At 35.5% G+C, this 14,551-nt stretch overlaps 1 protein-coding gene across 21 annotated transcripts in view; it reads left to right on the top strand.

The window, feature by feature from the left end:
- PTPRM (protein tyrosine phosphatase receptor type M) overlaps window positions 1-14,551 on the top strand; it is a 483,430-nt gene that overhangs the window by 201,803 nt on the left and 267,076 nt on the right. For all 21 annotated transcript variants that reach the window (XM_087961551.1, XM_026671911.2, XM_087961547.1 and 18 more), the window contains exon 6: window positions 8,161-8,335. In XM_087961551.1, coding sequence (XP_087817677.1) covers window positions 8,161-8,335 — 175 coding nt within the window. The remainder of the gene's footprint in view (window positions 1-8,160; window positions 8,336-14,551) is intronic.

Here is a 14,551-nt window from a genome sequence, read left to right as displayed (position 1 = left end):
TGGCAGTGAAAAATGTGAAGTAGTTGGTAAAAGAACTTCTATTACAAAGACCACTGGAACCTTTTTTTACATTTTAAAATACATTAATTCTAAAGTATTATTTTTGCTCTTGATAGAAAGTGATATATTTTATCCAGCTCAGGGAAGAGTAAATGGAGAGTCTGTATAGTTTCAACTTTTCTTTGAAGACCATAAAAATCTGGGTTGGTTCAGAAATATCTGTACAAACAATGTGTTGTGTCTGTTCTCTCTTGCGGGAAAATATTTGTTTAAAGGAGTGCTATGTCATGTCAATTGTTTTTTGCAGGTTTTGATCTTATTTATAGATATAATTGGCATCAGCTTATCAAATTCAACAAGACAATGTTTAAGTAATATGTTTGATTTGGTACTGAAACTATGCCAAGAAGCCCTGACAAGAGTCACATAATATACTATACTAATACTTCTGATTAAATTGATAACATAATTTGGTTTTTAGAAGCTAGAACAGGGGTGTCGAACTCGATGTCATTGAGGGCTGCATCAGCATTGTGTTTGACCTCCAAGGGGTGAGATGGGTGTGGCCAGCTCAACATCACATGTGTCGGGGGCTCCTATGGTGGCCTGAGTGCTCTGCCAGAGAAAATGTGCCGCTGAGCTCCATTTTTGGCTGTGATGGCCTCCTGCAACCCTCTGCCAGTGAAAACTGAGCTCGGGAGGATCGCATGTGGCCCTCCCGAGCTCCATTTTCACTGGCAGAGGCACGATGGGCTAGTCCTTCACTGTTTCCAGGGCAGCCCCATGGGCCAGATCTAAGTACCCTGCAGGCCAGATCCGGCCCCTGAGCCTTGAATTTGACACTCCTGAGCTAGAACATCTGTAAAAAAAACCTTTCACTTCCATACTCTTTTTTGTGTTGTTTCTTCTTATCTGTTTTTGTTTTTGTTTAATATGTATGAGGAATAAGTGCACTTTTGGAGACACATGGTCATTAGATTTCCAGCTCTTATAGAGATTTAGTGAATATTCTTTCTTCGTATGTTTATAAGTTGGATGTAACCACAGCAAAATAATATCATTTAAATATTCTGTGTTAAAATGTAATTATTTCAATTGGACTAATATGAAATAAAGAAGGAAAGAAAACCTTAAAGTCAAAAGCAAATAAAAACAGCTTCCTGAAAATGCTAATATATGCAAAGCACATGTCATTTTCATTTCTAAGGGGAAAAATGACTTAGTCATAAAAGCTGCTCTGGGAAGTTGTTTTAAAAGTAAAAACATGAACTCTGTTAAGCGGTTTCCTTGAGATTATAGTACTATTATTTTTATTGTTCTCACTTGTCTGTTTAAGCAAAATTGCCTTTTATTTACCTTAAATAAATAGTAATTGAACCTGCATTATAATGTAATACACTATTTATTACAAAATAGTCTGGAACATTTTCTATTGAATTAATGTTTATAAATAGATCTATTATCTGAACTTTTTCTTTCACTATCATAAGCAGGGGTGAGTTTCTGCTGGTTCTGTCCACCTCTGTAGAACGGTAGCTCTGAAGAGCAGCAGACATAGAACTGGTTCTATGTCTGCTGATGGTTTTTGCCGACCCACCCACCCGGGCTCTTACCTGATCTTTATTTCCTGATTTTTCAACTTCAGCTGCCGAACGAGGCACAACTGCAGTTAAAAAAGCAGGAAAAGAGGGCTGTTTCAAAGGCTGCTTCTCTGCACACAGTATGATGATGACGATTTACATCATTGTACGACGATGACGATTTAGGTGCATGGCTCACAGCGTGCAGGGAAGCTTGTAAATCCCGAACTGGTAGTTAACGCTGTCGTATCCCACCCCTGATCATAAGTGTAAGTTATTTTAGAAATGTTCTGAAATAACAGACTGCTTAAAATAATATTGCATGTATTGTTTATAAAAAGGGTTCAGATACAGACTCAAGCATGCTTCCCTTCCAAGCCAATAACATTTTGAGTCTGAATTGAACTCCTAAGTAGAACCTACTAACAACTCTTTCAGGGTGGTTCTTCTTTTCCCAGTAGTCTGATTAGGTAGTTCAAAGAAGGAGAAAAACAGGAAATGATCACCTATTGAGCTAGACTTTCTCACCTCTTCCACATTGTGGGTAGATATGGGAAGGAATATGGTATTGGCCAGGTCAACTAATTCACTTTGACTATTGTATTCCTCTTCTAAATCTAACCTGTGGGAAGTAAAAATATTTGATTTTAGATAATAAGATAAGATAAGATAATACTTGTTTCAGAGGGAACAACAAATGTAAATTTTTTTAGAAAGATTTTAGTATTAACTGTACTAATTGTAATATTAATTGTAGTAGATGTAAAACCCAACATTCCCACCTAGTTGTTCTTAGACTTTCCATTTGGGAATGAAACACAGAAACAGTGAAGATGTTGAAGTTGTTCCAATTCCATGAATAACTGAAATGTTCTCCTTTTTTAAAAATAAAAATCAATTGTTTTATTAAAAATTGCAACCACAGTGATAAAACCACAGTAATAAAAACTAAAAGGAAAAATAAGAAATAAAAGATCCAGAAAAGAAAAAGAAAATAAAGAAAAAATACAAAAGAAATACAAATATGAATATGAATATAGTAAAGAATAAGAAAAGAAAGATATAAAGAAATTACATTACCTTTCATCCAAAGTATAAACAATTTTAGTAACATGTTACCTTCTCGTAAGTTATCTTTTCTTCCTATGTTCATGTCTTATCTAAAGACAAATCGTTAAACGTATCCTTTCAGCAAAAGTCCATTAAAAGTTACCTGAGATAATAGATAAGATAACTTTTATTGTCACTTTTTTCTGAGAACACACTGGCGCACATTAAAAAATGCTTCGCTATCATATCTATTTTAATCTTCACCAAATAAACCAACTTAATATTCCTTCCCTTTATTTCAGTGGTGTCAAACTTGCTTCATCACGGCATCATCATGTGATGTATCATGACTTTTTTCCCCTTCACTAAATTGGTCATGGACTTGGCCAACGCATGATGCATCTGGCCCATGGGCTGCAAGTTTGACAGCCCTGCTCTACTTTTCCAGTCTTGATCTTTAATCCTGTCAAATGATGTCCTAAAACTTGATTTATTCTTTGTCCCTTCTCACCTGCATTCTGTTCATAGTACCAAACTGATCTTTCATAAGTAAATCATGTATATATTCACTTACTTCTTTCATGCTCTGTGAGCAGCAAAATTATTACTGTTAAGCTAGGATATTAGAAGAACATACCATTTACCACTACAATATAAAGAATTATTATCTCCCCATGTCTAGCAACTATCACAATTGCATTCACTCATAGTCAGGAGGTCCAACTGCAAATCATAATAAAGAGATAAAAAAGGAGACCCTTTTCTGTTGGAAATGTAGATATTCACTGTGATATATTTGATTCCATATTTGGATTCATGGTTAAAAAAAATGCACACATTTCCAACAGAATAATGCAATTTTCTCTAAAATATGTAAATTGTATAAGAATGATATAATATTTTAATCAAAAATTAAATGTTATTTAGTCTTAATATAAATTTATGAATACCAGCTGGATCTCAATTACCCAGGTGAGGGGAATACAGATTAGAATTTAAAACTTTTTTAAAAAATATATTATAACTTATTTAGTTATTATTTATTATTTATTCATTAAATTTATTTGCCACCCATCTCGTAATAAAACCTCTCTGGCTTTAGCATTAAAACATTAAAAGTCTAACAAATATCTCTAAAACAATAAATATCTCTAAACAATAAAATATCTAAAACAATAAAAATGAAAATCCAAATCAAGGTAAAATTATAGTTAAAAGATGGGGAGAGAAGGATCCTGTGCAGGGAGGTAATGGGATTGCCTTTTAATTTATCAAGCACCTCCAGTGTGATGCTTCCCTATTAGGACCCCAAGTCGTCAGACAAAGCCAAGTCTTCAGAGCCTTAATGGAAGTCAGAAAATAGGAGCCAATCTCACCTCATGGATTAAGAAGTTCCAAAGGGCAGAAGCCACATCAGAAAAGGCCGTTCTGGGCCCTGTCAACCAGTATTCCTTTATCAACAGGGCCTGCAGAAGCAGATCAGCAGTCAATGCAACTTGTGGAGCACTGGTGTAACATGGAACCCCAAGAACTTCCCACAATGCTGCACTCCACATCACTTGAATCTTCTGAATGCTCTTCAAGGGTAGCCCAATGTAGAGTGCAACATGGATGCTCTATTGTAATTACCTTTTAAAAAAAAGCTTCTGAAGAGAGAAATAGCACAAAGATAAATAAATAAAAACCAAGAATTAAGATTTTGGTGTTTACTAGTTATCGCATTGAGAACTAACTATTCTCAAAATGATTATATTTTTAAAAAAATAAAGACAAATTGACTTTATTTGCTAAATTCAGATTCACTTAATTCCAATTGATTCACTTTTTCATGATTTATTTCAGTCAATTCAGCCCAATATCCATATGGTTAACTATGAATAGTCTGGTTTTTTGTTTATTATATTGACAAATTATGTACTGAAAGTAAACAAACCTTTTTGAAGCTAGATTCACATTCAAAATTGTTTCCAAGTGTTATCATTTTAGAGCTTTAGCTTTTGGAAATTAAGTCTTAACAATTCGTTAAATAAGACAGCATTGAAAAAAATCACTTGCACAGGTTAAATTATTTTATTATTGTTATATTTATTGCTGAAATTAAAATTGGTTGTTTACTCTTCAGTCTCCAGTCATTTGGCATAATTTGGTTCATTCTTAATTTTCACATCATGAATTATGTACATCAATCAATGTTGACATTATGTAATTAATTATTAAGCTATAAATAGCATAATAAGGTTACTTTCAACATGTTGACATCTGAACAACCATAATTAACAGACTCAGTTCAGCATTTCTTTTTTGTTTGCTGATATTTTGTTAGTTCTTTCCACTTCATAAAGTCTGGAAGATTGGACTTCGTATGTTTTGCAACTTAAATGATAAAATGCTGAAAACATAAAACCCACTAGCATAATTTAAAGAATATTAGGTATGCACAGTTAAGCACTTAAACCATGCAGAGGCTCCTGGGTCTTACTTAAGCTTGGTTATTTGCAGTACAAGGAAGTTCAACCTTGAAGTTTTCATTTTCTTTGCCGAGGCAGTTTCTTTACCAAATCAGTTGGATTGGAGGGAAGGTTGATGAATGCATACATGCAAGAAAATATTCCTGTCCAAGAATGGAACAGGCATCTCAAATGAACTTATCCATTTATTGGAGCCAGCCTGTCTAGAAAGAATCAGGGGTTCTTTGTAGGGGATTTGGGAGTACATAATAAAATGTAGAGGCTGGAGACAGCATTAAAGGAAACTGCTGTATGCACCATACTCCACTTCTGACTTTTGAATATAGCCCAATAAGTGTATGAGCTATATTTAACTCCATACTCTTTATCATATAAAATCCAGAATTGAATGATGGCATCACCTGCAATTAAAATTTTGATTTAAAACATAATGGGTAGAGATAGAAAACATTTTTACAAGCTCCTTCATCGGATCTATTATCTGCTTTCTCACTTGTAATCATATTCGAGGAAAAAATTATGATGGTGCTAATATGATTTACTTATTTCTTTCTCTGCTCAGTAAACCAAATTTTCAAAATTCTCTAGTTTAGAAACTGCTGCTGGTGTAAAACATAGCAAAGCTGTCAAATCAAATGTATGTAACAACTTACATTCTCTGAATCAGTTATAGCGATGTTCTGTCCCTTTCTCGGTATGGTTAAAATGCCTGTTGAGAACTAGACTATTTGAAGGACAATTTCAACATGAGTCTGCCTTGAGTTTTAAGATAATGCTCTTCAGGTTGGCCAAAGTAATCACAATGGAAGAAAGGCTGTTTTCTGTTTTACCAAATACTGTTTTGGATAGTCTTTGCTATGAATTGTGCTTTTAAGTTTTTTTTTTGTTTATTTGCCTGCTGATATATGAGGGTTTTTTTATAGCTCAAGCATTTAAAATACAATATATAAAAATAAAAGAGGTGCCTACATTTGGTAGACATAAATATAAGCTTTTGGTAGAAAATCTTTGTTGAAACAAGTAAAATGCAAGGAATCATCATTCTGCACTTAAGTGTTTCACTTAAATGTTTCACTGCACTTGAAGCCTTAGTAAGACCACACTTAGAGTACTGCATCCAGTTTTGGTCACCACACTATAAAAAAGATGTTGAGACTCTAGAAAAAGTACAGAGAAGAGCAATCAGGATGATTAGGGGACTGGAGACTAAAACATATGAAGAACAGTTACAGGAACTGGGCATGGATAATTTAGTGAAGAGAAGGACCAGGGGAGACATGATAGCAGTCTTCCAATATTTGAGGGGCTGCCAGAGAGAGGAAGGGGTCAAGCTATTTTCTAAAGCACCTGTAGACCAGACAAGGAACAATGAATGGAAACTGAACAAGGAGAGATTTAACCTGGAAATAAGGAGAAACTTTCTGACAATGAGAACAATCAACCAATGGAGCAGCTTGCCCTCAGAAGTTGTGGGAGCGTTATCACTTGAAACTTTCAAGAAGAGATTAGACTGCCATATGTCAGAAATGGTGTAGGTCTCCCGCTTGGGCGGGGGGTTGGACTAGATGACCTACAAGGTCTCTTCCAACTCTGATTATCTGTTTCTGTCTTTTCCATCACTCCCTGTATTGGTGCTGTAAATTTTTCCCCATATAATAAATATAGAAAACCATATTTAAAGCAATACTGATACTGAGATGTCTTTTATCCTCTAAAATATAGATCCTAATCTGTAAAGAAAGTTAAACAAACTAGAAAACTATTTTTTGTGTATAAATAAGTGTATTACAAAAGTTAACTTGCATTTTCTAAAAATCCAGGATGGTCAACTATTTCTTTAAAGCGGTTGATAGGAATCTTGCTTACATGTTCCATTGATTTCAAATTGAATTTGATGATAAAACTCATCAACCTCCTCTTTTGTATCCGTAGTTGGAACATAAATCTGAAGGATCATCATATTTCCATGAAGTCTAATCAATATTATTCAGTCATTGATTGCACTGTAGCCAAAAGCTGTTCATGTTATATCCTTACTAACTATAAAAGCAACACAATCTCTTCTATTTTTTTCATATCCTGAGTGGTAAACAATGTAACCTTCTAGAGGAAATTGTCCAATCCCAGTACATCTCAATTCATTGATGCCTAAAATGTCAATTTGTAGTGGTTTCATTTCATCTTTCAGGGTGTTGAGCTTTCTCACTTTCATGCTTTTTAATGTTCCATGTTCCTGCTTTGATTCTATCTTTGCAGCTTCAGTTTTTTCTTTTCTTGTATGACAATACAGTAGAATCTCTGGTCACGAACACTTCTGATCATGACCAAATCGGGTTCTGACTAAAACAATTTTTTTTTCGTGGCCAATTTCCCTTTTCGCGCCATTTTTTTTGTCAGTGCCAAATTTCCAAAATTAGGGTCGGGTCACGACCAAATTGGGTTGCGACCAAAGTTTTGGAACAAATTATAGCAATGACCAGAGGTTCTACTGTATTAGACATTCCAAAGGCTTTAATCTAGCTGTTTTTTAAACACTATTAGTTTTCTTAAAGATCTTCTGTTCCTTATCAGTAGTATGTTCCGAGGGGCCCATCTTCCTTCATACAACGTTGGCCATTTTATATTTTCTATTCATGTGGTTTTCTTGGTAAAATACATTAGTGGTTTACCAGTGCCTTCTCTTGCACAATATGAATTGATGTCTTTGCCATTGTCACTAAGGTGATTATCTGCCTCTCGCATCTTTTTAGATCTCTGCTGCCCATTATAGGTGCTTGTTTGCTTTAGCTAAGCAACTGGGAAGAGCTTCATGCTTTGGGTGACCCTGGGAATATATACTTTTGGCATACACTTTCAACAGTTTTCGCTAATCCGTCCCAGGAACACCATAACCTTGCCGTGGTAAGGCAACACAGCAAGCTTGAGGGGAAGGGGGGAACAGGATGACCAAAACATGCATATGCTTTAATGTTTACATGCCAACATTAATCTTAATATTTATTGTAAAATACTTGCAAATAAAATATATATTAAAATAAATTGTTGTATTTGTTTCTCATTAGGGATTGCTTGTACGGGATGCACCTTTGAAGGACATGAAAATTTTTAATGATCGTCGATTTGTAGCTTCTTTTAGTGTGGTGAATGCTACTAAACGGGATGCTGGCAATTACCGCTGCATGATTCGCACAGAAGGAGGAGTTGGAGTATCAAATTATGCAGAACTGATCATTAAAGGTATTTCAGAATTGACGTACAAATGAAAAGAAAGAGACCAATTTCCTGAAAAATTTTCATGTTAAACAAATCGTTTCCATTGGTGATATTGCAATCTATTTAATTAAAATGACCAACTCCAGGCTTGATGCTAATATAAGATGATAGCAGAGATTTATCAGTTGAGGTTATCCATTTGCATATGCTTTACTGGGCAGATTGTGCATACTAAGATGCAGAGTAAGGATTGAGGCCCCAACTAATTTATAAGAAATGTTGTACAGATTGTATAATGCAGCAAAGAATGTGGCTTAGAAAATTAATTATCAATCACAAGGTACTTGTGTTTTAGGCAAGGAAAAATGAATTAATGATATGCATCAATAGGGAAGGTTTAGAGCAAGTAGATTAATCTGTTTCCCACAAAGTTTCCCATATGTAGGATACTAAGTGAATAAACAAAAAGGCTTGTGTACAACAGCATGTTTTTGCCTGCTTTGTTATAGAGGTAGTCATTGACATATGACCATTTGTTCAGTGATCACTCAAAAGTTATGACAGCGCTGAACAAAGTGACTTATGTCCGGTCTCAGAAGTTATGGACTTTCCGGTGCATCCATAGTCATGTGATCAAATTCAAATGCTTGGCAGCCTCCATTTATGACCACACCTACTCCTCCCACCTGCCTATTTCCACTTCCCATGCTCTTTTAATCACCCTTTATAGCAACACTCTTTGGTGGCAGTTGCAGGATTGGGGCTGAAGTAGAGACCTGGGACTTTCAGCCATATCAACCAGCTGCCTCTTCTCCCAGGCCTCTTCTTCAGCCCCAACACCACCGTTGCCACTGAGAAATGTCATCTCAAACCCCACAGCACAGCCAGCCACCCCAGCATCACAGTGGCAAAGCCTCAGTTGTTCCCACTGCTATGCATTCTGTATGCCTGCTGAACCCATCTGTGCCCAGCTGACTTTTACTGCCTTCCTTCTGCTGTTGATAAAGTGTCTCCTCTGGCATGGCTCCCTGCCAGGCAGCTGCTGGCTATGCCAGGCCTCTTCAAAACTGCACTATTCTCCAAATAGTGTGCCCCATTTTCACGATCCTTTGAAAGCATTTTAAAAGTTTCTGAGGTCTTCTGAAGCATTGTGAGAATGGGCTGTACTGTTTGGAGAACAGGCAAGGCCAAGGCTTTCCTCATGAGATCTGGGAAAGATCATGTAGCTATCAGCTGCTTTATGAAGAGCCAGGGTGGGCATGCCTTATCAGCAGCCGGAGTAAGAACACACTGAAGGTCAGCTGGGGTGTTGGAATGCAGGGAAGCCAGAGCAGCCGGCCTACAGTCCTTGGGTCAACAGCTTTGATTCTGCTGCCAGAGTTTCCTGAAGTAGCCAGAATTTCCTAGGTCAGTGGCTTGTGGCATGGTCCTGGTTGACATTTTCACACTGTGTTGTGGCTCAGACTTCTTACAACCCCAGTATTATAGTGTGTCAAGAAGCCTGAGCTGCAGCATGGCAAGCAGTCCCAGAGTTACATGATTCTGGGATTCCTTGCTGCTCCACAAGGCAGTGTATAGGGCAGACAATAGGGGAAAGATAGGTGAGTAGAAGGCGTTGAAGAGGTGACAGTCCCTTTCCTTACTGTGGCATGGAGTTTGGCGAGACCAAGCACAAAATGGCATAGCTTCATGTGGATTCTCACATAGCGATCCACAGTTTTCGGTTAACAATGGCAATGGGAAGTGATGGGATTGCTAAGTAAGCATTACAGTCATGTAATATCGCACTTTACAACCATATTGCTTAGCAACAAAAATTCTGGTCCCAATTCTGGTCTTTACTGCACTAGCAGTTTATTCAGGAAAATATAAAACTGGGAAGTCGGTCCATATGTGATACGTTGAAGTGATTTGGCATGAAGACAGAGTTAAGGAATGTAAATGTAGGGAACGATCAAGAGAATCGTTGTTCTTCATTGTTGATATGATCACGCAAAAGATACAAATGAGAAATTGAAAGAACGAAAAGCAATTTACAAAGCAGTATATAGTGTGCAGAAGGTGGAGGCATAGATAATTTGCAAAGGTAGAATGGTGCAGAATTACAGTAAATGTTTTGCATGAAAACTATTTTGAACTATGTTTCCTTATCTACTTCTCATCTCATATTTTTAATATCTTCACCTTACCATTTCTTATTCCTTTATGAGCTTTGTACAGCATTGATTTGTCTGAAAGGAATAATATGATGAATATGTATGCGTGTATGTATATATGTGTGATGCATGTATTGTGTGTGTGTGTGTGTGTGTGTGTGTGTGTGTGTGTGTGTGTGTGTGTAAGAGGGTCAACAAAAATTACAGCCAGAGAAAGAGGAAAACGAGGCAAAGAAACTCATGATTTTTTGAAGTTATAGCAATTTACTTCCATTGGTCTTCACTCTGTGATGTTGGACCTATTGCTTTAATATTTGCTCTTTTCCACCTCTCTCAGCACATTTATTCTGTATACAGGGAATAATTGCTTACCCTTAGGGTATAATCCCATTAGCTACTTGTAGTTTGATGAAGTAATTATGGTAATCCCTGTTGCTTGTGCTTTAGCTTTTATGAGACCACATGCAGATCATTCCGTGTGACCTAAAAAGCCTATTTAAACAGTGTACTAACCTTGGAACAGATTACATTTAACTAACATCATTATGAAGTCTTTAAGCTCATTTACCTGGTTACTGATAAACAATTACACAGTATTTACATTTCTTTAATTACGTTTCACCAAAAATTGCTTATTTCAATGAAGCATGTGGTTTTAATTTATTATTATCAGGTAAAGTAAAACTCAGCACACTTTTCTGAGTTCCCCTTCAGGCTTTCTGGTTAGTATTGAATGGTTAAGCCACAGAAATAATAAGTATTATTATTAGTATTTTTGCTGCATTTGGGGGATTTATCATGCATATTTTTTTTGTATTTGTAGGCATTTATATAAAGAAAATGATGGCATATGCGGGTCTTTTCGAACATAATTCCAGACCATAATTTAGCATTATACATATGAATTAAAAAAATAAATTTAATTTCTTTTCTGATTTTTGCATGCCTTCAAGAGCATTAGGGCTTTCATTTTTAAATCAGCCAGAATTCTTTATTAAGTCCAAATGCCTAATGAAGTCTGATTAGGTCAAACAGAACTGATCAACAAACTAGATATAAAAGCCTTTATAAGACTGTCTTATTTCATAATCATAAATTAAAATGTCAGTCTCAATTTTGATTTAATATTAATTAAAAATGAAAGCAGTTTGTTTTTTTGCCTCCTGCCAAACAAAGGAAAAAGGAAGAGACGATGCAAATTTGACTTTCTTGTGTGACTTTTGCTGCTGGCAAAAGCAGCTAAACAAAACACATTGTTTATCAGTAACTTTGACTTGTTTTCTTTCAACCAAGAGTCAGAAACTATAATGTTTCCTTGATAAAACCAGCCATGAATTTCAGTTTCTATATTATGGAAAGCAAATCCCAGGAAAAGCAATTTGTAGTTCACTTCTGTCTAGTCTAGTGTCTAGTCCAGTCCAGTCCATTTAGCTGCTTATGCCATGGCATCAGAACTGATTCACCTAGGAGCTAAAAAATAAAACATGCTATAATCCATAGGTAACATGATTACATATGAAAAGTTGTATTTTCTTTTTTTTTTCTACAATGAGTAATTGATACAAAGTGTATAAGGTAAATTAATTCTAAAAAAATATACAGGGTAAATTATATAAAATAAATTAATCCTAAAAATACTTTCAATTTTATATTAATATTGATAGGAGACAATGAAGAAAGTTTATTCTTTGAAGGGCTGACCATTTTAGTTACATAATGTTGCTCCCTATAATCTGTTGTGGAGTTTTAAAAAATTCAAAACATGTAATCCATTTATTGTAAAACACACAACTGTCAAAAATGAGCATATAGCTTAGTGTCTCTGTTTCTACGGGTTAACATAAAAGAAATCAGATGTAGTAAAAATGGAAAAGAGTAGATTAAATGGGGACTAAATTAGCATTTTATGTGTCCACTATGTAGATCCTTTTCTAATATTGGTCAGCTGCAACAGAGATTAGTTTGGAAATAGAATAAACCTTCCCAAGGAAATTCCAGATTATAATAGTTTGAATTATTTTTTGAGGTCATATACAATAAATCTAATGCTGTCAGAAATACAAAGCATTTTCTCAGATGTTTAAATAAGGGGTGGGAGGAAACTATGTTTAGTATTTGTGGTTTTGATTTCTTAATGTTAAAAGGAAGAAGTCACACACTGAATAACACAGAATACACCTGTAGAACAGATAGTGGAATGTAAATGTGAGGAAAACACCATTTTGAAAACTGGCAAGCTTCAAGATAATGTTTCACAAAATTAGACATGTAAATTGATGAAAATACTAGCATTCCATCTGCCTTGGTCTTTAAAATTTTGTTTCTGGATGCAAATACATATATACATATGTGTATTTGTAGTGGTGGTATGCTACCAGTTTGGACCAGTTCAGCCAAACCAGTAGTAAAAAAAGCCGAGGATCAGCTGAGAGGAGGAAAAAAATCCTCCAACAATCAGCTGAGAGGAAAATGAAGAGAAAAGCGTAGAATCGGCCCTACCACCCACCCCTGCGATTTTCTCTTCTTTATCCCCTCAGCTGCTTGGCGCAGCAGGTTTCAGCTGGTGTGGGGAACGCTGCGCACCGACATTAGGCAAAGCACGCCCACCAAGCCACACCCACCGAACCAGTGGTAAAACAATTTGAATCCCACCACTGGTATCCACATATTCACACTCTCTGTTCCTATTCTTCTAAGTTATCTTGTTGTTTACCATTTATTTATTAATAACATAAGAACAAATGATTTATTCTGAGTGAAAGACTACTCTGTAGTTTCCTGAAAAGTATTACACCTGCTGTGTAATATGGTTGGGTATAATTCTGTTGCTATAAAATATAAATTGGAATACTGTTTGGAGTAATGTTGGCATATTCATATAATGGAATGTGTAAATGACTTTGGAATGGGGCAAAATGAGTTACATGCTGCCTAGGGAAGATTAAGATAAAAGGGAAATCAGCTACAAATGGGTATTTGGCAGGGAAAGAAACTTAGAAAGGATCTGCTCTAACTCACTGGAAGCTTTCAAGAAGAAGCTGTCAAAAATGGTGTAGGGTCTGTTAGGCGGAGAGTTGAACTAGATGGCCTACAAGGTCCCTTCCAACTCTCTTAATCTGTAAAAAAAATGTAAACTAATCATACAGTTAAAAAAGATAGCAGAAGATTCAGACTTGCAAGCTTCCCAAGAAGACCAGACAGGAACACAACAAGATGAACTAATTCCATTTTATTATAAGACAACATTAACAGAATCTAGCTAGTCTGAAAGGACAAATCTGCCGCCTCTTTTAGATTTTTTTCTAAGTTTTTTTCTCTGCCTGTTTCTCCTTTCCTTTTTATCTGATTGTTCTTTAAGCAGCATTTCTTCCACTCTACTTCAACCCTCTGCTTCTCCATCTTCCAAGGTCAGATTCTGTTACAATTCAGTTTAGGATTCAGGCTAAATTACAGTGCAAGAAGCTTAGTCATGTCGAATTTAAAACCAACTACTTTTCCTAAGTAATTATTAATTGTGCTGGAAAATCAGGAAAGCTCTTCCTCATGTATTTTCAGTATTTCTGCTGAAACTATGCAGTTTGAACATTTGACTTCTGGATAATATGTTTAATGTTTTCTAGTATTAATTTGAAAATAGAGTGTGTTGAAAACACTTTTTCACATTTTATAAGATGAAAACTCAAAGAATGCTTTTGACAAAGCACATTGTTTTTCTGGATATCGAAATGTTTCTTTGTTCTTCTGTTTATTTATTATTAGTAACCTGTATTAAAATTAGAATTTACTTTTATTTTATTATTTATTTGACTGATACATTGTATCCTGTCAGATAAGTTAAACTAAATTCCCTCAAATTGGATGCCCTCCAGATGTGTTGGATTCAAGTGATTGCACAATAAGGTATAGCCTAATGATCTCAGTGTTAGCTGTACCTTTGGTCCAACCACATTATTTGTTTACAGTAGTAAAATTTACAGTATTTTTTTCTGATATGATTGCTATGTATAGGAACTTTTAATGGTTTTCTGTTTATTGACTCATTCATGCACACCTGACAAACATTCTTTTTATATCTTAATACTAA

Source organism: Notechis scutatus, chromosome 3 (assembly GCF_049901735.1).
Source record: "Notechis scutatus isolate UNSWTSFEM ecotype Mainland chromosome 3, rNotScu1.2, whole genome shotgun sequence".
Taxonomy (NCBI): Eukaryota; Metazoa; Chordata; class Lepidosauria; order Squamata; family Elapidae; genus Notechis; species Notechis scutatus.
Note: the sequence above shows the minus strand (reverse complement) of the source record. Positions and strands in the feature narration are given on the sequence as shown.